The sequence below is a fragment of the Taeniopygia guttata genome, chromosome 2, assembly GCF_048771995.1.
Source record: "Taeniopygia guttata chromosome 2, bTaeGut7.mat, whole genome shotgun sequence".
Taxonomy (NCBI): Eukaryota; Metazoa; Chordata; class Aves; order Passeriformes; family Estrildidae; genus Taeniopygia; species Taeniopygia guttata.
Genome location: NC_133026.1, coordinates 47,870,856 through 47,894,458, shown reverse-complemented (window position 1 = coordinate 47,894,458; position 23,603 = coordinate 47,870,856). Strand labels below are relative to the sequence as shown.

At 38.5% G+C, this 23,603-nt stretch overlaps 1 protein-coding gene across 5 annotated transcripts; it reads right to left on the bottom strand.

Moving 5' to 3' along the window:
• Positions 1 to 122: 122 nt before the first annotated feature.
• STARD3NL (STARD3 N-terminal like) lies at positions 123 to 22,997 on the bottom strand. Of its 5 annotated transcripts, none has more exons than XM_030265205.4 (8): positions 22,659 to 22,793; positions 10,445 to 10,741; positions 7,618 to 7,695; positions 5,708 to 5,785; positions 3,963 to 4,016; positions 3,754 to 3,871; positions 2,187 to 2,285; positions 123 to 192 (listed from the first exon to the last, which is right to left on the bottom strand). In XM_030265205.4, the coding sequence occupies exons 2-8, from the start codon at positions 10,667 to 10,669 to the stop codon at positions 140 to 142; spliced, it is 705 nt and encodes a 234-aa protein (XP_030121065.1). In that variant the 5' UTR covers positions 10,670 to 10,741; positions 22,659 to 22,793; the 3' UTR covers positions 123 to 139. The 5 variants fall into 5 exon arrangements, with proteins under 5 accessions (XP_030121065.1, XP_030121068.1, XP_030121066.1 ...); XM_030265208.3 differs by lacking the exon at positions 22,659 to 22,793 and adding an exon at positions 22,213 to 22,358; XM_030265206.4 differs by lacking the exon at positions 22,659 to 22,793 and adding an exon at positions 22,158 to 22,334.
• Between the last annotated feature and the right edge of the window lie 606 nt (positions 22,998 to 23,603).

Here is a 23,603-nt window from a genome sequence, read left to right as displayed (position 1 = left end):
CAGACTGAGTTCAAAAATTATGAATTCTTCAGAGTTAACATACCATTTAATTTCTTTGGAAAGGAACTAGGAAGAAAAAGCATATCTTTTGGAATATTCAGGTTCTACGCAAAGTAACTTACCTGCTTTTTCTTATTCGCTATACAATTGGTTTTTCACTGTCTTGTTTTTCTTCAGAGTCTTCATCAGAACCTGAAAATGAAGACAAGAATGCTGTAGATCAATTGAGAGAAGTTAAAAGATATAAAAGTGTTAAGCTTTTTCTTTTTTTGGACAAATTAATCTGAATGTCTTTCATTTTTGGAATGGCACATCAGCTGCGTATTGAAGTTCAAATTGTACAGAAACGGAATAAATTTACTCTTTTCAGGCTGATTTTCCACTTATTATCTCCAGAATAGACTTGGTTACCAAGTAACCAATGTCAAAGATGAAGGGTCAGCACATACAAAGCAGTGGCTACAGGGCATGTCCCTGGACATGTGTAGCTTCAAGAAAGACAAAAAGAGAAAAATATGCTCAAAATTCATTTTATATGTCACCTCCTAAAAGCAAAGATTTGTTTTAAAAAATGTTGCCATATCAGCAGAGAGGTTTATTCCCTGCTGCACGATCACAGGGGATAGTTTATCTCTAAATATTTGTCAAATCAATACGTATAGCAAAGTGACCAAAAATTGCTCTCTTACTACAATCCACAGTTTGTCTTCTCAGAAAGAAATACAGATTTTTGAAAAAAAATTTTAGTCATGAGCTATTTTTACTCTACATTATCCAGCAGTTTCACTCTGTGACTACCAGTGTGTGTTAGTTCAAATATATTAATCCGTCTGTCTCTTCTGAGTCTCATACCCATAAAGGGTGCTCAAAATGTACTTGGCAGTCAGGGCAGACCTGGAAAAAGCACCTGAGCTGTTACTTAATCCCACAGGACAAGCTGAAAGTAATGGCACACCTACAGTCAATACATGCATGCTGAAACACAACATCTCACTGCATAAGCAACACTGACCCAGCCACAATGTCTAGAAAAACATGTTAGCTTCATTTACACTTCCTCTCACACTGTGTATTCTGTTGCTACAAAAAAAACCCGCAAAACCCAGGCTGAACCGCTGAGTCCAGTACAATTCTTCAGTTATTCCTCAAAGCAGATTCATAGTTTTAGCTAAAATCCATTTTCACTTTGAATCACTGGTTATAGTCAACGCTAATGCTCAGTGACCCCTAGATGGAGCTCGAAGTCATTCACTAAGCCAAGATGCTCAGCAGAAAGAAACCAGAGACAGACATTAAAATGAAAAATATCACCGACATCTGTAATTCTATACTGCAAGAGAGGCAAACTTGTAGTAGCAACTAGCAGATATTATTTTAATTATATTGCATTATACAGCACAGCTTTGCAAAGAGGTTTACATTCTAGGGAAAAAATACTGATACAGGAGTTGGGGGTCCCCACTGTATTCTCAGGTAATTCATATTGATTTGATCCATTAAGAAGTTACTTTTTTTCCTTTAAATGCTTGTGATACATTCTTGAATCTTGCAGTATTTACATTTATTTTTTATTTAATCAACTCATGTCTCAACTAGACAAATCAAATGATATGCAGAGTTAAGATGCACTTAACATTACCCAGACAGGTGAACCTTTCATAGAGAGAAGGCTTTTTTTCTTTTTGTTATGAAAAAAGAAAAGAAGCTCTGATTCAAATTTCAGTTTACCTTATAGCAGTTTCAGGTTCATTGTCTATCATAAGACAGTATAAAGCTCCAAATTTAGGCTGGATTAAATTGTGCATTGCTGCATAAATGCTATTGCTGGCAGGTAAGAGACCACAGAGTCACAGAACATCTCAGGCTGGAAGGGACCCATAAGCATCAGTGGTGGCAGAAGCAAACCATAACTGCCCCCTTTCAGTTGTGGTGCCATTTTATTTCAGACTTACCTTGCTTTTAGTTAGAACATGACTTAAAATACATTAATCACATCTTGTAACTCAGCTGGTAGGTAGCAACTAAACTGAATTACTGAACAAAAAAGAATCTTGCATTTTAGGATGACAAATACAGTTTTCATTTATAAACAAAAATCTATTTTTCCCCTTCCCCTTTGAAGGGCATGAAATATGCAGGAGTGTAAAGTGAATAAGAAAAATCTTTCACTAAGCAAATGTAACTACCTGCTACAGACTCAGGAGGAGAATAGAACTGCCCGTCAGAGAGGACTCCTGGGTGAAGAAGAGCTGCTCGTTCTGAAGCATCCTGTGCTATCAAAAATCCTGAAAGAAAAAAAAAACAAACACATAAAATCTTAAAGATCAAATAGTGATGAAGAATCCTGAAGACTGATGTATTATATTAGCACTCCTAACTAGTTACTTCTTTAAATAAGTATCTTTTTAAAAAGCATCAACAATTAATTTAACACTTATGTTTTCTATTTAAATGCTGGCAATTAAGGTGACACACACTAGCAAAATGGAGATATTGCACAAATGAATGAAGGAATTTTTCTTTTTACTATGTGTGATTAAATTATTAGGTTGCCGTATGTAAATTCATCAATATTCACTGGCTAACTAAAACTTCTGAAATACATTTTTAATGATCAGTGAGGTGCCATGCAAAACCAAATAAATTATTTTCTCTCTCTGCCACTATGACCCTTCAAAAATGGCTTGCTTTCACTTATGTGTCTCAACATACTCAGTTTCTGCAACCTTCATAAACTATTTGCATGTGTATGCATTGAATATTTTGTCTGTGAATATTCAATATGAAAAAATGCAAGTCTCCAAACTGGTTAGATTTCTTATCTATTTAGATAACAATGTGATGCAACTGTAGTTCCTCATCCCCTTACAAGATAAAAAAATTACTCTAAGTTTCTTTTTCTCCAGTTAAACCCTACTGTTCCCATTTAATCAACTTCTTTCTCAGACCAGTGAAAAAGAAGAGGGAAGAGATCAAAGTAGGAAGACTGCATTCAGAGCATATAAAAATTGAGGTATCCATGACTACGTACAGTTTTTTGACTACCTAACAGATAAACATGCCTTTCCAACAGAATTTCAGACTGTATTTCAGGTAGGGATGCATAAAGAACAGGTTGGCTTTATCATTACTCTCCTGTTGTTGAAAATCACAAGCATCTGTACGCTTTCCTTCCCTCACCACTCAAGCAGTATTCTCTTTCAACTGAAACAGTGGATTTCCTCCATTTAGTTGAATATATTGAGTATCAGATGAGCTGGTGCCTCATCTCAAAGGCTGAAATTCATACTTGTTCTGGTCTCGTTCTGCCTGTGCATGAAACAGACTCTCCACAACACTTCTTTGCTTTCCCCTTTCCACCTCAAAAGAATAGTGACATCAAATTAGTTATTGTGTCGACTCTTCCTAAAACAGGAGCCAGACACATTATCCAAAAAATAAAGTTTCACAAGCCCAAGTCAGTTAAATTTTTATATATAAAACATACAAAACTAAACGCATTCCCAACTGCTTGACAAACTGCTGATCTGGCCTTTCTGACTTTTAACTTTGCTTCCCTAAATGAATTAACACCTCACTTCTTTGAAGGTATATGTTCCCCTTTCCCAAAGAGGAAAAAAATCATGCCATTTGATTTAATTTTTTCCACAGCTCTTCAAATTGTGAGAAGTTGAAAGAAGCATTCTTCTGCCAGTTAACATGGGACCAAGTGTTGCCAACTGCAGTGACTGAAGGGAAATAACACAAGCTTACTATTTTCTTCTTCAGCTTCTTGTGGTAACACTTTAAAGTCCAGGAACCAAGTTTCAATCCAGGCAAGTATGAAGGATATGATGGGCAGCACATAGCCAAAAGCACCCTGTGAGAACAGCTAGAAAGAAAGAAAACATTACAAAAATTACTCTAAAGAATCGTGCTTTTAAGAAAACAAAGTAAAACAAACATTTGATTAGAATATATACCTGTGAAATAATTACTTTTGCTAATAAAAAGGCACTGGTCACTGCTGTTGTAAACTGAAAGAGACAGAACAGATAAACTAATGAATGAATTTAGTTTCTTATTTCTGCCATTATCTATTAGTTGCAACTTTAAATATTTACTGACTACAGCAAGATCACATAGACTAATAAAATGTAACAAGCATGATACAATTAACTTGAAGTGTTATTAAAATAACATTATTAAAGGCAACTTTTAATACAAACACCTCAAAACAATTTGATTTCCACATAGCATTTGTGTAGAATCTAAACTGCCTGAGTTAAGCAAGTTGTGATCTTACTGTATAATAAAGATAGTGTACTTTATTCATCAAGTCCTTCTAAAAAAACCCAACTATTTACACACTTGGGAAAAAAGGTAACAGCAGTTATTCCAAATGCTTTTCACTACCATCGAAATCAAAATATCCATTTCAAAAAACAAAACATCTTTGTGGGAGTAAATTGGAATAAATATTTTAATTCATGAAGTGGTATTTTAAAAATTTTATTTTTTTGAAGACTTGATACTATCTGATATATTTTTAAAAATCAGCATGCTGGATAAAGTATCTAAAAAAACCCAAAAATCTGAAAAAGCAGTAAACAAGTACTGTTCACATAAGCAAGGCCTGTATATCTTCTAGTGTATTTGGGTCCAGCAATTATTTAAAAAACAGCAGAATCAACTTCTGTCAATCACAGGTAGGATGTTAAGATTTAAGGCTTTGGCAAGACCTTCAGCGAAGCTTTATGTATCTAATTACTTGCTACCATGATGGCTTCACTCTCCCTCCCTCACAAGCAAAGGCTTCAAGTTGGAGGATTAAGAAATATTCTACAGCTACACAACAAAGAGCAAGGACTTTTAAGAAGCATGCATATAAATATAAGCACAATCAGAGCAGCACCGGCTATTTGTATGTGTTTGTGCCATGCTAGTCTATAAAAATCATTGCATGTAGTCTCAGAACACTAAGCAAACCGCATGCTACTCACTTGAAGAATGTTAGACATGAACATGTTCTACATGCACTTTCCACAGTGTAAGGAAAAAAAAAAGTCTGATTTACAAAGCACTAAGCCAGCAATACACCTATTGTATTACAACCTTTCACCAAATTTTGCATTCTTCGTCATTTACACTATACAGCTGCATTAAAGATATTGGCTCCAATCCATCGTGGTTGCCTACAGTTCTTGAGAACTTCATTTTTAAGAAGGAATTCATATTCAACCTTTTGTTGAGGTTGTTGAGGAGCATGAAGCAATACAGGTGCTAGTGTTCAATGGGTGGTAGCTAAAACTTTTTAATGTAAGAATGTGGGACTTAATAGGCACTTGGATCTCTGGCACAATAATGCCAATTCTTGTTTCTGAAGAAGGTTCACTATTACAAATGCAAATATATTTGCAAAATTGATTAACAAGTCTCAGACTTAACAAGCAGTTATGGATGACTAGCCATCCATATTGGGTGAAAAATAAACCTTCAATTTGTATTAACGTGATACCTAATAAGAACCACATCCACTGTGCTATTAAACTCTTGCCTTTAGGCTAAAAATCTTCTAGAAAACAAGTTTTAATTTGTTATTTTACAACAATTTTTTATAGATAAACCATCAAGATGATTCTTAACACACAAGCGTTAAGAGGCATCTGAAATTTTGTCTGCTTGATCCATTGTAGGAAAAACTCCATTATGCTTGGCTACTACTCACAGCTATTGCCCACCAATGGCGCAGTCTGCACATTGCATATGCAAGTATTAACACCTTAAACCGAAAGACTGCCAGTAGCTATAAAGAGAGGAAAAAATATTGGTTGGTTAATTCAGAACACAGAAGAACCACAGTAGTCTCAACTCACCAAGAAAATACTAACTACTTACAAAGAAACTTAGGACAGTCTAAGTTCTGTTACCAAGAAACAAATTTGAATGTGTCCTTATAAAACAAAAATAGGAAGTAATATCCCATTTGTAAAGAAAATGGCAACATCCACCTGCCTAGACAAGCTCAAATATGCAAGCATGTGCCATTCCACTAATAAGTTAAAAACAGAAGAAAACTATACAAAGTGTCTTCATGACCATTTTACCTGACTTGAATCTTAAACAGTTATGTCAATCCAGATTAACAGCTGGATGCAGTTAATCCAGCAAATACCTTGCACATCACTGTGCATCTCACTGATCTTAGCAGTGTGCTACTATACTTGTAGTATTTTGTGAAATATTAATATTTCAACAATCAATTATTCTTTATGTGGCTGCCCATAATAGCAAGTCATTCTATTTGGCAGTAGAGAAATCTAAATTACGGTATTTGAAGGCCAGAAAATTAAATCAATAGCAAACAGACAAGATCTCTGAATCAGGGACTCCGAGCTTCAATTTCACTGTTTATATTTTGACAGTTGATTGTCTCCAACTTTTTTAAAAGCATGTGTTCAGAATCAAAAAAGTGTGAAACAAGTGCTTAAAAATTAAGAAAAATCAAAGAGAGACATGGCCAGAGGTATGATAAACCCATTTAATCTTACGCAAATGTGTAGTAGAAACAGAGGAAATCCTGTAAAAACCCACAAATAATTTTGCAAAATTTAAAGTTCTAGTCCCTTCCCAGGGAATAAAAGTCTATTATTTTGCATTATTTTGAGAAGTTGGTTCACCTAAAGGATAAAGTAATTTCAGAGCATCACTGTTTACACATAACATTTTTTGCCTTCTGCAGCATGGTATATCATGGAGACCCTGCCAGCAAAACAATGGAAAAGGGAGAAGAAGCATAATTTGCTAGCTTATAACATTTTTCAATCTAGTACGTAAATTCATTTGACACAGCAAATATCCAATGCAGAAGTAAGGATGGGTTTTTACACCATTTTCAAAGAGAGATTCTGGATATGGTCATCAGTACGAAATGACTGATACCAAATCAAGTCATCTCTGCAAGGCAAAGAAGATCTGGTAGAATTAAGAATCTTGCCCTTTAGAAGAACTGTAAAGAAAAAGCTTTTACTTGGGCTGTGCAGTGCAAAACGCATTGCTACTACAGAGCTACAGCTTTACTTAAAGAAAGAAATTTCCTAATGCAATTGAGTTCCTCTTACGTGCCTAAGCTACATATACATAGTAAGGGAGCATCATCATGTCATCTGTTTTTACTGTTTGAGTTAAAACACAGAACTCTGAAAAACCTGCCCTGTGCAGGCCACCCTGGGCACAAATCTCTCCTCACTGCAGCCACCTTATGCCCAATGAAGGACAAAAACGTTGGTTTAAGCAAAATGATTTTAGAGTGGAGGGCTATGGGCCTTATCCTCTTAATGAATTACCTTATGTCACATCAAAGTCACATTCTTGACTGGGTTTTCAATCTGCTTTTCCACACACCCCAAAGCTAAAGATGCAAATCGATTTGCCCTAAGCATTTCTATCCACAGGCTCCCAGAGCCTGCTGCCAGAGCAGGATTGGGTAACCCCTAGATGGGTGAAACTTGGCCGTTCTGCTTTAAATTATCAAGAAAAGATCAACCCTTTCACAAGACTCAAACTAGAAAACATCTGTGAAAGGAGGAATGCAAAGGAGGAATTGCTGCTTCTTTTTCTTTTTTTAAGAACACTTACAAATATATCAAAATATGAAGAGGAGTAGTCATAATGTAGGACTTCTTTCTCTAACGTAGTCTCAATGCCTCCTTTTACCTACAAAGGAACAACAATACACACAGCTTCAGAAAACAAAATACACTCAAATATGAAGAGTAAAACTAATAAATCCCTGCTGATATACAAAAAGATCATTAAACTACATACAGAAGAGCTGTCCGCCAAGAATGATAGCGTCAAGACTAATGCTCTTATTTGTTTTTCAAGATTACATAGACTTTTCAAAGTTAAAACATTTAAGATTGTCATCTGGCCTAGGCAAGCCAGATGTTTCAGGCTGTCTCAAAATAAAAGCAAACAAGTTATTGAGGGAGGAATAAATGATTAAATGTTAAGGTTTGTTATATAAACTCACAAAGCATTTTACCTCTTATAAGGAGGATCAAAACAGTTGATCAAAAAGCCAACCATAATCCAGTCCTAGTTAGTCACATGTTAGCAAATAGGAAAGAGAACAAAAATTGAATTCATACTTCAGATTTCTTCCTTATCAGCCCTCACATGATTTGTTAAGAGAGCTGAGCCAAAAGATCCACAGTAAAAAAAGCAGAAGCTGAAACTATTAGACTAATCTCGCATAAATAACATTCAAGTTTAATTCTTCCATTTGCTGATGAGATTCAGGAGAATATCTTCCTTAGCCACCATGTTTTTTTTGAGTGGAAAGATTCTACTGTTCAAACTGGCCTTGTAAGAAAATAATTCAATGTGCATTGGCTCAGAGAATGAAAAGAATATCTTAGTTGCAAATTAAAAACTTTAGTGTCCATTTCCTATTGTTTTTAATATGAAATTCCATAATTAAGCACTGCATGAAATAGTTATGCAAAACAACACCAACAGAAGGCTTTAATATTGAGTTCAACTACTGTCATCTTTTTAAGGAAAGGAGTTACCAAAGCATGTCAACAACATATGCTCACTATCTCAAAGCAATGCAGTCTACACACTTCCACACTTTTCCAACTACAGTGCTGGACAGTGTTTTCCCAAGACTAGTCACTCCAACTCTGAATTTCTTCTATTTCTTCTCCTCTCCCTCCCCTCTATGTCTACATAACAAAACACTTTCAAAATACAGCTTTCCCATGGTTGTTCTACTGCATCAAGTGTGATTATCTATTTCCAGCATAAATAAGGAAGATCAGCTTCCCACACTCCAAGCTGCTCATCACTGTGTGGCTGTGTGACCACCATGTTAAAATAAGGATAAACATAGAACCATGAAAGCCTTGATTTTTGCTCAAAATGCCATGGAGCTACTCCCCGAAGCATTTAACAATAAACTATGCTACACCTAAGGAAACTGGATAACTGCAACAAAGCAAAAACAATGTTTACAGAACTCTCATAGCAATTCAATTGGTGCATAATTACTTATGTGCCAATAACACAGGGTCCTAACACAATGCTGTATGACTTCTCAGAAAACAAAGCAATTCAACAAAAAACAGAACCAAAAACCTAAGCATATGCCAAATACCAGATATAAAATTTTAACTTCTAATATCATTGACTTCTAATGACAAAAACCTGGTTTTTATTCTTGCTGACATGTGGCAGTATAGGACACCAGCTCATAATATGCTGTCCTGAAATACAACTTTTTACAAAGAAAACTGCTGTGATCTTGAGATCCCTTGATACTGTAGCATTCAAAATGAAACACCATGATATCGTGAGTTGGTAGCATTTTCTATTCAGAATCTTCAATATTCTGAGAGCACTCATGAAAATCTGTACTCTGAAACCTCAACAAGACATATAAACCCACTCTGTTCCTCTTAGTTGTACAAGCTGTAGAGAAACTGGCCTAAAAGAAGAACGGCATCAGAACACTATGCTACAACCATTTTTCCAACTAGAGAAAAACAGAAAGTCTAGTCCCAAAATTACATCATTCAGGCAAGCAAAACCTGCTCTCTCAAATTACATCAGAATGAGTATTTTCACTGTATCAATGAACTATTAAATAGACAGCTCCTGAAGCTTCATAATGTAAATTAATTACCAAGGTTATTTATCTAGTAAAGAAATGCTGATAAGAAATATTTACTCCAGATCTTTATTTCTAGAAAAGGGATTGCTCCCTAGTGTGTCCTTTCTTAAATGCAAACCAGTATATATATAGCTTAATATATAGCTTAATACCTAGCTCAAGAACTAGGATGCTACTTATGAAATAACAACAAACGAGCTATCCTGTTGCTTTGTGGAAATTTTAGAACAGCCTCATTTTCCAGATTACAAATGCTGGAGTTAAAAGGTGACAACTGTGGGAGTTTATTTAGTTGTTTAAATGCATCCTGCCATCTATAATGTATGATGCACCAAGTTTACATCAAAGAAAATACAGCAAAAGAAAAGTTTTGGCCATTTTCAGGGCCTAACACCTCAGTGAAATATCACTGACTTAAAGTTACTCAAAAGGCAGAGTCTTGAATCTGGTTAAAATTCACACTTCTTGCTAAATTCAAAGACATACAGTAACATTTCTGTATTTGATGCCTGAAGACTACACTGGATTTCCAATGTTTTTTTCAGCATGGCTCACAGACTACAGGAACATCTAAAGGTTTCATATAAGATAAACACATATCTTAATTCATAAACGTAGATGCAGTTGAGTAGGTACTGTGCTCATGGAAGCTTAAATAAGCTGCTTAAACTTAAACAGATAAAAATAACATAATTTTGGATAGAAAGGAGCAACTTATTAACTGTCCCTGTAGTGAATAAAACCTTAATATACTGTCTAAAGGTAGGTACTGAAAAGAGAACTCACATTTAATTCTATTATCCAGAGTAAGGTTATGAATAAGAGATCAAATGTAACAAACAAACAGAAAGTCCTTCTGACATCTGATATGCCTTTCTTCTCCCTGCCTTCATATGACTCAATCCTTGCCATCAGCTGCGTTGGGTTGATGGAGTGGACATCCCGCAAGGAAGGACAAGATTCCACACTGCTACTGTGAGCATTTTCTGCATCAGCTGGGACCCGAATCATCCTGTGTTTGCTTAGAGTGGTCTTCTCCCAGTTTCACCATCACTAGAAGGCTGATCCATACAGGAAGAATTTCTAAACAAACAAACAAAACCAAACCACATTAGTCAACAAACCCCCATAATTCCAAGAGGTATTTTCATCTTACAATGTCAGTTCTCTTTTGGCTAAACTGATGACTAAGAGAATTAGGTAAGTAGGCCCTAGAAATTGTTTCTAACACAGTATTGAGTATCCTCTTCATCTCTCAGAGGATTTGTGAAGCAAGAGAATTAATGTTCAATTAGGCCATTTGAAATAAGGGAGAACTGTCTAGATTTAGAAGGGTCATTTCTCCATGCTGTTAGAGTGAGATTATTGAATACAATGAATAAAAAACACGATGCTGTGCAACCTTTAAGGTTTTAAATACTGACTTAAATGCTCTCAATAAACAGCAAGACAACTTAGAGGAATTTCCACATACAATTCCTTAAAAATAGCAGTGTTAGTTAATAGCACATCCAGAGCTGACACAAACAAAAGATGAAAAGTCCATTAAAATCCCTGAATAGTGTAGCAATCATTCTATAAAGCACGTACATTGCTATTTGCTCTGTAAATTCAGCTGCTATAGCGACTTACACTGCCAGACAGTTTCTCCATGAAAAAAGTGTGTATAACTAGTGGTTAAAGGTAATGCAATTACCCTAAGTCTCTTCTGACTACAAGGCTTTCGAAAGAATTTCAGGCTAAATTTCCTATAAAACTGGAGCAGTTTGATGCATGAGCCACTTAATCCTCCATGAGAACATTTGTCCAATTAAAGCTTCTAGAAAGGGCAGACTCAGAAGGTCACAAAAGTTTCATGGAAACACAGAGAAAATTTAATTTTATGCAAAATGCTCAGATGATTAACTTATACATCCTGCAGTACAAACCACATCAGACAAGTTTTTGTAATACTGAGGGAATAGCTTTTTTAAATTCAAGAACAAAACTTTGCCTCCTCCTGTGTGCATTATCTTCCAGTAAATGGCAAGAGATAGAGAAATTCTTCCCACTCCTGTCTTTCAAACAACTCTTTTCCTGTCAACTCCAAAGCTGCAAGAACACAGTCAGTCAAAGCTCAACAGGGCATCTGTAACACACCACTAAGCAAACACAAGGGAGGATACAAGGACACAGGGGAACAGTAAAGGTGGTGTGGGGAGCTGCCAGAGCACACACATCACAGCTGAGGAATAAAAAGGCCAGCCAGGAATGGCCAATGTCTAAGTCAAGTCACACAGAACAGCCTTTAGGGAATTCAAAGCACCAGGCATGGGTGGACAAGCATAATGCACCTTTATATCTTCCTCGTTTGTTTCCACAGCAGCTGCCTGAAACATGGCTGGCAAAGGGCTGTAGAGGAGGGAGACATACATGGTGTGTGTTTGGTCAGGTGCCTTGAGCACTACAGTGAACTTTGGGCCACCTGAACCCGAGGGTGTGAGCAGAATCACAGCACTCCAGTGCTGTAAACAGCACTTGCTTTGTACCAAAAAACTCACACTAAAGAGCCCAGCTATGTAACAGTAGCCCATAGCAAAATGTTTGGGATGAGACATAAACCTCACATCAGGCCATCAATGGTTATATTTCAAAATAAAAAGAAAAGCTAAGGAACACTTGAAATGCCAAAAGAAAATTCCATCTACATTGGCTAAAATATTTATTTTATTTTGATGTGGAACTCAGTGCCAATTATATAGGAAGGTGTTACTTTCAGTCTGGATTACTGCTAGATACAGCACAGGATGTCAATGCAATTAGTACAGCCAGAATGAATTGTTCAAGAATGTGCTAGTTCAGCATCCATTTGCCTTGTGGGGCCCTTTGCAAAGAGAAAGGCATGGTTTTAAAATACACTGGCTACTGGTGTGTTTTCAAGCATGATTCAAAACATCAGATTCAGCTTATAAATCCCATGTACTCTGAAATCCTTACTCCTGACAGACTTTTCTGCCTCAAAGCCCTCTGGACAGGGGATACTCGCAGTAAGGGGATTAGTCTCTAGTCTTGCTCTGCCTGCTGATCCATCAGATCCATGTTTGGACACAAGTCAGGGCCTCTCTCATCACACTAAGCTGGTATCAAAATGTTATGATTCTTTAACTGAACAGACATAGGTTGGCAGCTTTTTGCACTCATTGCAACAGCTCTGCAAACTGTTTAATCACCAAGTATGTGCAAAAGATTGTTTACCATAGTTTCTCTCATTAATTAAAATAAAAAGTTCCTTTGTACCTGAATGACATAATCAGTCATTTCATCACACCAACATTCTCAGATGGTTTCAGGTGGGTGCACAAAAAAATTTTAAATTCTTCTTGGCAGCTGTCTTACAGGCACGTGAGGACTATTAAAAAACAGTACTTCCCTTTTAGTGACGGATGGTGACTTGGCCAGACATTTTCCTTCCCATCTTAGCACTACCAGCAACAACATTTCTCGTCCCTTGCACTTTCAAAGCACCAATCATGCCCCAGCTCTCTCACCCATCACAAATTTGCAGTGGGAGTGAGCTCTGCTCTTCTCTTGGCTCCATTTCTCCAGGGGTTCTTGCTTGTGCAAAACAGCCTGTGCTTGGAAGGGCTGCAGGCTTGCAGCCCCATGAGGAGCTGCCACTTTTCAGCACTCCTTGTGGGCAATACAAGCACCAGGCAGGCACAGGAGTGCTTTTCATGCATCCCTGGCCAAGAAACTTAGTGGCGGAACAGGTTTAGAAAGGCAAAAAAGGTGTGCTTGTCCTTGACATGTGTCATACTTTTGAAAATACAACACAGTTCTTTTGCATGTAACTATTACTGATCCTTATTCTTGCTATTCAGGAAGCAGGGACTGCTTGGCCTGAATTCATTCTGCCACATTACTTGAGTTTTTGCATCTGACGTGATACATGACGGTGTTATTGGTCTATTGGCACAGTTATTGTGCTTTTTAAAAACCAAAATAATTTAAAATCAGAGGAAAAATTATTATAAACTGGGTGTTAGGATGTATGGGATTTGGGTTTTTGAAAGTTAAAAAGCAAATTCACCCAGAAAAAAAACCAAAAACATTATCAAATAAAGAGAGAAAATTGTATTCTTACAACTTTTGAGGTTTTTTTTCCTAGAAAGAGCCTTCTTTGTGCATCAGTCAGTTATCAACTTTCCTGTTTCTGGTAAAGATTAATATTTTAGATAATTTTTAGTGCGTTTTTAAAATATCAGTAACATATTTTCAAGACTGCTGTATCATCTGTGGCTTGACCCAGGGTCTCCGATTTGAAGGAAACTGGGATCACCTGGCACCACTTCTTTTGGCTCCAGGCACTTCCATTGTTTGGGTTATTCTATACAGCAGGATTCAGGAAGGATGTGTGGTCAAAATAAACACAGCCTATGAAGAAGTGATATTTAGCAACCAGCTTGTTCATTTTCTGCACAGCCTGGATGCAAGACACTCATCATCAGGATAATAAACAGCCCATAATTGAGAATATTCCATGAAACTCTAAGGGCAAACTTGCCTGGAGAGGTGGAGATCATAGCAAATGTGTTGGATACAAATTGTGCATTAACTTCTTGCCACAAGACATGTGAGACAGAAATCTGTTCTCCCCACACAGTCCCACAGGCAAATGGCTCTCCACAAAATGTAGGGGATTTGCAATGTTCTGTAGCTCTCTGACTTTCCTTTGCCAGACTTCAAGTGATGGTTTTTCAAGCTAAATTGCATTAACCTGCTCCTGGCTACACCTGCACATTGTGATAATGCTTGTGAACATCTGTTCTGAAAGAGTGAAAAAAATAAAATCCTATTTCTAGTATCTCTTGTGTTATATGTTTTTGAAAGCGTTATCAAAGGTAAAAAAGTCCCTGGCATTTCAGGTAAGTAACAGTCTGATTGTAATTTGACCCTCTGTGAGTGCAGAATAGAATATTCAGTTGAAAGGGACAGGAAACAATCACCTTATCCATCTGCCTGACCACTTCAGGGCTGGCCAAAAAGTTTAAGTATGGCATTAGGGGCAATACCCAGACAGACTTGGGGCATCAACCCCTTCTCAAAGAAAACTTTTCCATGGTTTGACAACACTCTTGGTAAAGAAATGTTTCCTCCTATCAAGTCTGAACCTGCCATGATGGTTGCAGCTTTCAGCCATACCTACATGCCCTAGTACTAGGTACTACTGAGAAGAGATCAGCAACTTCCCTCTCCACCACCTCAGAAAGCTGCAAAAAGCAGTATGGCCACTCCTCAGCCTCCTTCTCTCCTGATGAGATGCAACCTGTGCCTTCAGCTGCTTCTCACAGGACGTTACTTCAGCTCCTCAACCAGCTTCAGTGCCTTCCTCTTGCACACATTTAAGGACCTTCACATCTCTTTTAAATTTTGGGGTCCAGAAATGCACAGAGTACTCAAAATTAAGTTGCAGCAGTGCTAAATAGAGTGGGATGATCACTCCTTTTGACCAGATGGTTGTGCTGTATTTGAAGGGTTGCTACTGCTGGCTTCGAGCCTGCTGTCAGCCAGCATCCCCCGACTCATTTCTGCGGTGCTGCTTCCCAGCTGCTTTTGAAATTTGTAATTGTGGAAGGTATGCTCTATCCCAGGTGCATTTGTTCTTGTTCAGTTTCATGCTATTGATGATTGTTCAGCACTCCAACCTATCCACACCCCTCTGCAAGGCCTCTTGTCCCTTGAGAGTGCCAGCAGCACCTCCCACTTCAGCATCATCAGCAAACTTGCTAATAGTGCATTTGACTCCTGCCTCCAGATCACTGATAAAAACTTTGAACAGAAGTGGCCTCGGGATTGAGCCCTGAGGAACACCACTGGTGACTGGTCTCCAGCCAGGTGTAGCCCCACTCTCTACAACCCTTTGAGCCCTGCCCTTAATCAGTTCTTCCAGCAACCATCTACCTACCAGTATCAAATGTTGTACCTCCCAGTATCAAATGCCTTAATAAAATCCAGGAAAACTATATTCACAACTTTCCTCCATCTACTAGGGCAGATGAAATGACAGAATCTACAAGCTTATTGAAGTGTCAAAATATTTAAGAGGAAAATAAAACTTCTGAAATAAGAATCCACATTAGAATATTTGTGATGGATCTTCTCACTTCCCTTGATTTCAAAAGATGTAAGATTTTAACGGGGCTTTTTTGTTTTCTTCATAACTGCATATATTCACTCAAATACCACTACAATATTTAGCTAAGTAAGTTTTCTATGATGAACTATTCAAAGTCATAGACAACAAAGCCTCCAAAGTTTGTATCTATTTAAATTAAAGGCATATTTTGCTTTTTTTCTTTAAATACCTAATCGCTATGGCCGTAACTCAAGCTTCCAAACAGAGAATTAAATTCTCAAGGTTTCTAGTGAAATACAGATTTTACACTTATTAATAATTTTAACTAGTATAATAAGTGAAAAGTAAAGGAATCAAAATGATCAAGCTTAGGACTGACTGCAGTCCTTCCCCGCCCTCAAAGACTAATAAAGACTTTAGCAATACATGGTGAGAGCTTGCCCATGATTTCAAGCTACATTTACAATTAACAAAATTATTTTCATTCATATTGACAGAAGCAGAAGCATGTGTCAATTCTACACATATCTTAGAGATGCAACATCACAATGCTACTTCTCTTTTCTATCATTATTATACCCCTATTCTTCCAGTTTATTGTCCTTGGTTTAAATTATTTTTGTTTACTATATTACTGCAGCATACATGAGCAACAGCACCATATATGATATGTTTTTCTTTCAAAAGGAAAAAAAAAACACACAGCAGAATTTAACTGAGAAGAGATGATAGACGTGATTAAAAACAAACAAAAAAAAGGATTACTCAAAGGCTATCAGCAGCTCAGCAAAATCAAAACTTAACATGCCACATGGAGGCAATTTCAAAAAAGTCAACATTAATTTACGTTAAAATATCAGAGAAGTCAGGTTTGCATAAAGTAACTAGTCACACAATGTAACATTGTGTCACAACTGCTCTTGAAACATACTGAACACCTAGAATACTTATATATGTCTGGACAACACTAAATATGGCCCAAACATTCCCACCATAAACAGCTTTTCTGTGAATGTTAAAAAAGTAATCTAAAAATGTTTCTTCTTTCCAATGAGTAAAATAGGATGACATGGCCAGTGTAATGGCCAAGACTCTAAAGTACTGTGAAAACTACAGGGCAGTTTTCTACTGAAAAGCCGACAACAAAAGAACAGCAATTTTCACTCATAACAACAACAACAAAAAAAACACCCCTAAAAAACCCAACAAAACAAAAAAAAGCATTTCCTTGCTAAAAACTTTCCTCATAGGGAGACAAATAAAACATGCCAGTTATTTACTAATGGAGTTGTTTTCTGACATTGCTGCTTACACTACCTGCTATTCTAGGAGCACATTACACGGCACAGATAAATTCAAAATTTCTCACAAGAACAGAGCCAAATACAGTAATTGGTATTGTAACACTAACATTCAAATATTTAAGTTATACTTAAACACAGTTTCAGATAATTTTAACATATCTCAAGGAAAATGGTCTCAAACCATTTTTTGCTCTGTCCCCATCATGAAGCTCAACCCCATTCTCTATCTAGGCACAGACACAAATTGCCCTCCCCAACACCTTGGACAGAATATACAGTTAGCTGTAAAGACTTCATATTGGAAGTCAAATTTCTGGTATGAAGCTGTACTAACCTGCAGGAGTATTAGCAGAATACTCTCAGTGTGTTTTCTGTCAGTATCAACACACACCCTGATTAAGAGACAACACAGATAAACTCAATACCTATGAAGTAATGCTGACTATTGATCAGGGGGAGGAAAAAATACCAAAGCTTACCCAGACACATTTTTTACAGTTTTCCACTATAAATGAATGAAACCCACTCTGCTGACATACACTGTTCCTCTTCAGTTTATGTAACTGCAAGAACCAATTTTCCTGAAATCCGCTTGCAGCGGATACATTACTAGTGACCTCCTGATAGTCACTGCTCCTGTTCCTGAAGGGCACTTAAATCCCCTCCAAGCTGCATTTTGTCTCTAGGTGTAACACATCATTGCCTCAGAAACATTTTAATGTTTTAATGCCTTTAAAAGCACCATTTGAAGCACTGTTCTGTTCAAAACAAAGGTTCCTTAGTGAACATGAAGGGATATTTAATAAAAAAAAAAAAAACCAAAAAACCCAAAACACCACCAACAAAAAAAAACCCCCAAACCTGGGACAGACACTTTAATCAAAGTAAGAATGAAAAATTCAAATGATGCACCCCCACAAAATTCCCTGAACATAAGCAGAAGATACTGTAGAGTGCTTTGGCAATACTCTAGCTTCTCAATTAAGCAATACAGCAGGAATTACAAGTTACAAATATGTAACACATTTAAAGACTGGGAAGGTTTCCCACTGGAGGAGCAAGGCAAGATTTACCAGCATACATGAGAGAGCTCCTCACAAAGAGTTTGTCTTTATCTAAGTGTTCAGAACTCAAGTAACTCTGCTTTACCCTCAAATAGCAGCTCTTACCGTAGGTAACTTGTCCCTGTAAAAACAAAACCAAAACAACAAACCACCGTTTTCCTTGAGAAAAATGTTTCCGCAAGTTCCTATGCTCCAATGGTGACCTAGCAAAAGTAACAGGGCAATTGCACACAATTGTACAGAATAATATTTTTCTCAAACCATTGATAGAAGGTGAAAAAGAGAAAGGAAAAAAAAAAAAAAACCAATACATTTTTTTAGATTAGTAGAGCATCTGAGGAAACAGCAGGTCACCTTTCTCCATCCCAAGAGTGAAACTCATAGATTCAGAAAGTCAAATTAAAGTGCTCCAACCTTGGACTAGTTTTCCCTGCAGTGGAAGAATCCCTGTTACTGAGCCATGTCCTGCAAAACACTATTGTCCTTTTTCAAACACTTCCTTTTTTATTCTACAAGTGCTGAGAAAAATGGCAGAGTAAACAGCTTGTAAATTTGGCATCAGCATTGTCCTTCCTCCCTCCCTTTCATTTTCATAGTCTTTTCACCTCTGGACTCCTTCTTAAGAGCATATCCCAGACGTTTACTTTTAAAATGAGCTCAAACCAGATTTAATGGCCCATACAGGGCTCAAACCTGCACCCCGGCATTATTAGAACAGTGCTCTAAACAACTGAGCTATTATGCAGCTATATCCTATTTCAAGAAAATACTAAAAACTAACAAAAAGGATGGACCATAACCATGGTGCAACCAACATAACCATGTTCCAAAGGTCTGCCGCAGATCTCAGCTGCACTAAAGATACTCCAGCATTGCAAACTACAAAACTGAATCCTGTGCATATTATCATTGTTAAGTCCTTAGAACACAGAGAGAGAAAGAATCCCAGTTACAAAACTGACAATACATCTTCCCATTTAGAATCTATACATTCCACCTGAGTACTCACTTCACAGAATCAGAGTGCTATGGATTGGAATGGACCTTGAAGAACACCCAGTTCCAACTCTTAATTAATTAATTACCAAATCAAAACTACAATTTTCTTAAAAATAACCCTTTCTTTTGGTTTAAATGTTGTGGACTAATCTTGCCAAAGACCTGAAACTACATCAGGATTTTAAGGTTTAGTACAGTCAGTGCCCCACAGTTGTATTAACACATGTATACAGTATTTTTGTATGTTGTATGTATACATACACATTCCACTCACAAGAAATATCTGCATGCAATAAAAAATATAAAGCAAAAAAAACTAATTTATTTTTTGCAAGAGAGGGAGGGAGAGGTGGGAATAAAGAGGAACTGATACAAAAATAAGTGAAAGACAGTTAAAAAACCTCCAATGAATCTGGTACTAACTCTTTTTCACACCTGTTACAATGCTCTCTGAAGCTGATTTTGTAGCCTATCCAACACCAGCTCACAGAAATGAAGATTTCATGGCAAATATTCTCCATTAAACACTAAATAAGCAAAAAGGACTTAATAGCCATTCAGTTTCTCAGAGTTAACTGTGGGCCAAAGAAACCATTTAGATATCAAAAGCACTTCTATTTTATCACATCTGCATTTCTCTAAGTACAAAACACAATTTTTTAAAGATGCTGAACACCTCACCGATTGCCTCAAACATAAAGTACGATACAGGTTTATAACACTGACTACTCCTACATGTTTGTTTGGCTTTTTCCCAAATCAACAATAAAAATATGCCCCAAGGCTGCTAGCCAGATACTACTTGGACAAGAAAAGCTATTCTTTTGCTAGCACAGAATTGTGGGACTCTTCCTGAAATAGCTCAGGCATTTTATGCATTAGTGAGAAACACTCAGGATTTTGTCACTCCCTCAAGAACTATTCCACAAAATTGTGCAAAAGTTTATTCCAGGCAAACAACCCCTGAAAATTCTTCAGAGCTCTTAAAGAAAACAGCATTTCAATTAACTGACATGCATTTCAAAATGGGATAAACTTTTGTAAGATTTTTTTTTCACTCATAAGTCCTCTTGTACAGCTCTTGAAGGTGCTTCAAAACAAAAGGAAGTTTCAGGTTTTACATTTTAGCTCTACTTTTCTTCTTAAAGGACATTGTAAGGGAACAATTACCTAGTCCAAGCAGCAACAAAGCTTCTAGCAAAGTCTTACATCTTACTTCTAGCAAAGACCTACATCTGAACGTTAAGGAGAAAATACTTATTTTAACGTATCTCCATATAATTTATCTAATTTTTCTGTCAGTGCAAGATGGAAATTAACTCCTGATGTCTTAAGTGATGCTATTTTGTGATGATAACGGAGTAGCTGAACTTAATATGAAGAGCATAGTGTCATTAGAAGATATTCAGCTGGTTCTTTTTAGTTCTAAGACTACTTTTTCAACTTTCCATTTTTAATTCTACTCCTAGCTGAATTTAAGACAGCAAGGCAGAGAGATAATGTACAAGCTGTCTTTTAACACAGTTGCTAATGATTCCAAATTAAGAACAGATGTTTAGCACATGCAGTTAAATCAGACAATGTTTAACAAGCAACAAATCTGTGATCCTTCAAAATGACTCATCTGAGTTGCTGGATGCTGCTGCCTAAGCACAAGAAATCACAGTCCCTGCTGTGATTTTGATCCTAAGTGTGATTTACCATTATCATGTCATCAATACCTTCTGCAAAATCACTGGTAATATTGTTCATGCTGACTTAATTCACTGAGTGAAATCCATTAGCCGTGCTTACTAGAAACTAGGTTTGGCCCTGTAAAACATTTTAACAAAGATGTTTTAATAACTGTATGTTTAGCTAGGATGGTCTGACAAAATTTAAAATAGCAAAATCTAAATACATTCTTTCTCATGAATGAAGGCCTAGAACAATTGTGCTAAACTAATTTCAAAAAAATCATGGCTAAACACTTGAGAATTTATAAAAATTAGAGCACATTGCATCAAGACGACCACACTCAAGCCCAAACACACAGGAACAAATGCCTAATCCAGCTGAACTGAGTTTAGTAGTTCATAAATTCCAGTGCTGCTAGAAGGTCATAAGTATCTTTCTCAACATACCAAGTCTATAGAAAGCAGGATTCATCCTGAAAGTGTCTAACACATGAATAAAAAAAAATACTTAAAATTATGGATTTGTGCCACAGTAAGAGGATCACTAGTGCATTTTATGCAAAGTAATTGGCCCTGACCACCATCAGTAAACAAACAAACAAAACCCAAATCACTCTGCAGCTGGCCTACTTAAAACTGCAAAGCTGATGAAAAACATCTACTAAAAATAGTAGTGCCACTGTGGACTTACAAATAGAAATGAGTCTTCTCACAATGTTGAATTCACAATAACAATACCCCAAACCACTATGATTTCTAGCACAGATTGACAGTTTTCATAGCAATTAATATTGAACACAATATATATAATACGTAGATATTATATAAACTAAGATGGTGCATTTGCACAGTAAAAAGTATTGACAACAATTGTGCAAAAAAACAGTGATGGTCTTCTGCCTTTAAGCACACTAACACAATTTTAAAACAGACAACCTCTTAAGCAAGTTTAGTATTTGTGGTGAATATTTTTCAAGTTAAAGTCGACCACTGTGTCTTCTGACACCTGACCACAGTGAATTGGGAACTGCTGAGTGTTATCTCTCCCTCAATGAATAACCTGAACTGCTGCTGGAGACGGAACGCTGCGGGTTTAAGCAGCTCTCTCTGCAGACGTACCAGCGTCACCCTCAGCACAGACTAAAAACGCTGCACTTCAGCAACGTATGGCCCACTTTAAATTCGGATGCTGAACGCAGACAGTGCCTCTCCGAAGCTGCCGAAATCCAGCCCGACGCCAAAATTAACCCCCAGCACAACACTTTCCCGCGATGGAAGCCGGGGGTTCGCAGGGCCCGGCTCGCTCACACCGTTACCAGCAGGACAAACAGGTCGCCCTACCTCCATGAGGATGGATTTACTGGGCTGGAATCGCACGGAGAGGGGAAAAGCAAACCTCCTCCGGGTCCGCCAGCAGGAGAGACCCCGGGCATGTGGGAGAGGGGGCCGTGCCCGCAGAGCATCCCCCGAGCGCCGCACGCATCCCTCCCGGAGCGGGATCCCCTTCCCAGAAACGGACCCCCGCCCTGCTCAGCCCGCCTCCCGGCACGTCATCGCCTTCCTCCTCCTGCCTCTTCCTCCTCCTCCTCTCCCTGCCCCCTCGCCCCAGCAGGGCAGCGGGCTGCCTACCGAGGAGCCGAACCCGCGCCCTCTCCGGAGAAAGCGGCTGCTCCGGCACCGGAGGAAGTGGGGAAAGGGGAGGGAAGGGAAAGGAAGGAAGGAAGGGCCGAGCCGGGCCGCACCGGGACCCCGCCGTCCCTCTGCAAGCAACACGCCCCGCATCCCTCCCGGCCTATTCCCCGCCGCGTTCCCTCGCTCCGGGCGAGGGAGCAGCGAGCTCACCCCGGCGCGCCGCTCCGGCCCGCAGAAACGGCCCCGCCGCACCGGCAGCACCGCAGGCCGCGGGGACGGGCGGGCGGGGCCCGGCGGCAGGGGCGGGCCCGGCCCGGCCCCCTCTCCCTCACGGAGCGCGGCACCGGCGGGCCCGCCCCCGGTGCGAGGGCTGGGGAGCGGGCGGCAATGGGGCAGAGCCCCGGCGGAGGCGGCGGGAGCGGCCCGTAGATAAGGCTCTTTATCTTTGAGCCTGAACACCCCCAAGTTGTAGTGGGAACGAGCGAAGGGACTGGTTAGCTGTCGTTCTCCCGGATTCCACTTGTGTCTTGTCATAGCACAGTCCTTATCTTTGCAGGGATTAGCACCAGAAAAATCACAGAATTGCAGAGTTGGAAGCGATCGTCAAGGATTATCGAGTCCCAGCTCCCAACGCCAACTCCCTGCGCAGGACACCCCAGGAGTCACACCATGTGCCCAAGAGCATTGTCCAAATGCTTCTTGAACCCTATCAGGCTTGGTGCTGTGACCACTTCCCTGGAGAGCCTGTTCCAGTGCTCAAACCCCACACTCTGGATAAAGAACCCTTTTTTTTTTTTTAATATATCCAGCCTAAACCTTCTCAGGCTTATGTTGTCTGAACCTGATAGCTTCAGATCATTCCCTTGGGTCTTGCCACTGGTCACCACAGAGAAGGGATCTAGGCATGATTGCTGTCATTGTGAAAATACAATAGAAAAACAACCAGCCACTGTAGCAAACAATCCATTCCTTTGGGAAGCATGGTCTCCAACCTTATTGAAACTTAGAGCTTGTCAAATGCTTACATATGTTGTAAGGTTTGTCTGTGGTTCAGCGCTGCAGGCTAGATCCACCTCTTTTAACAAGGAATAGGTGTAGCAGGGAAACAGAAGAGAGGTGAAAATATAGGTCCAGGAAATAACAAGATAAAGGTCA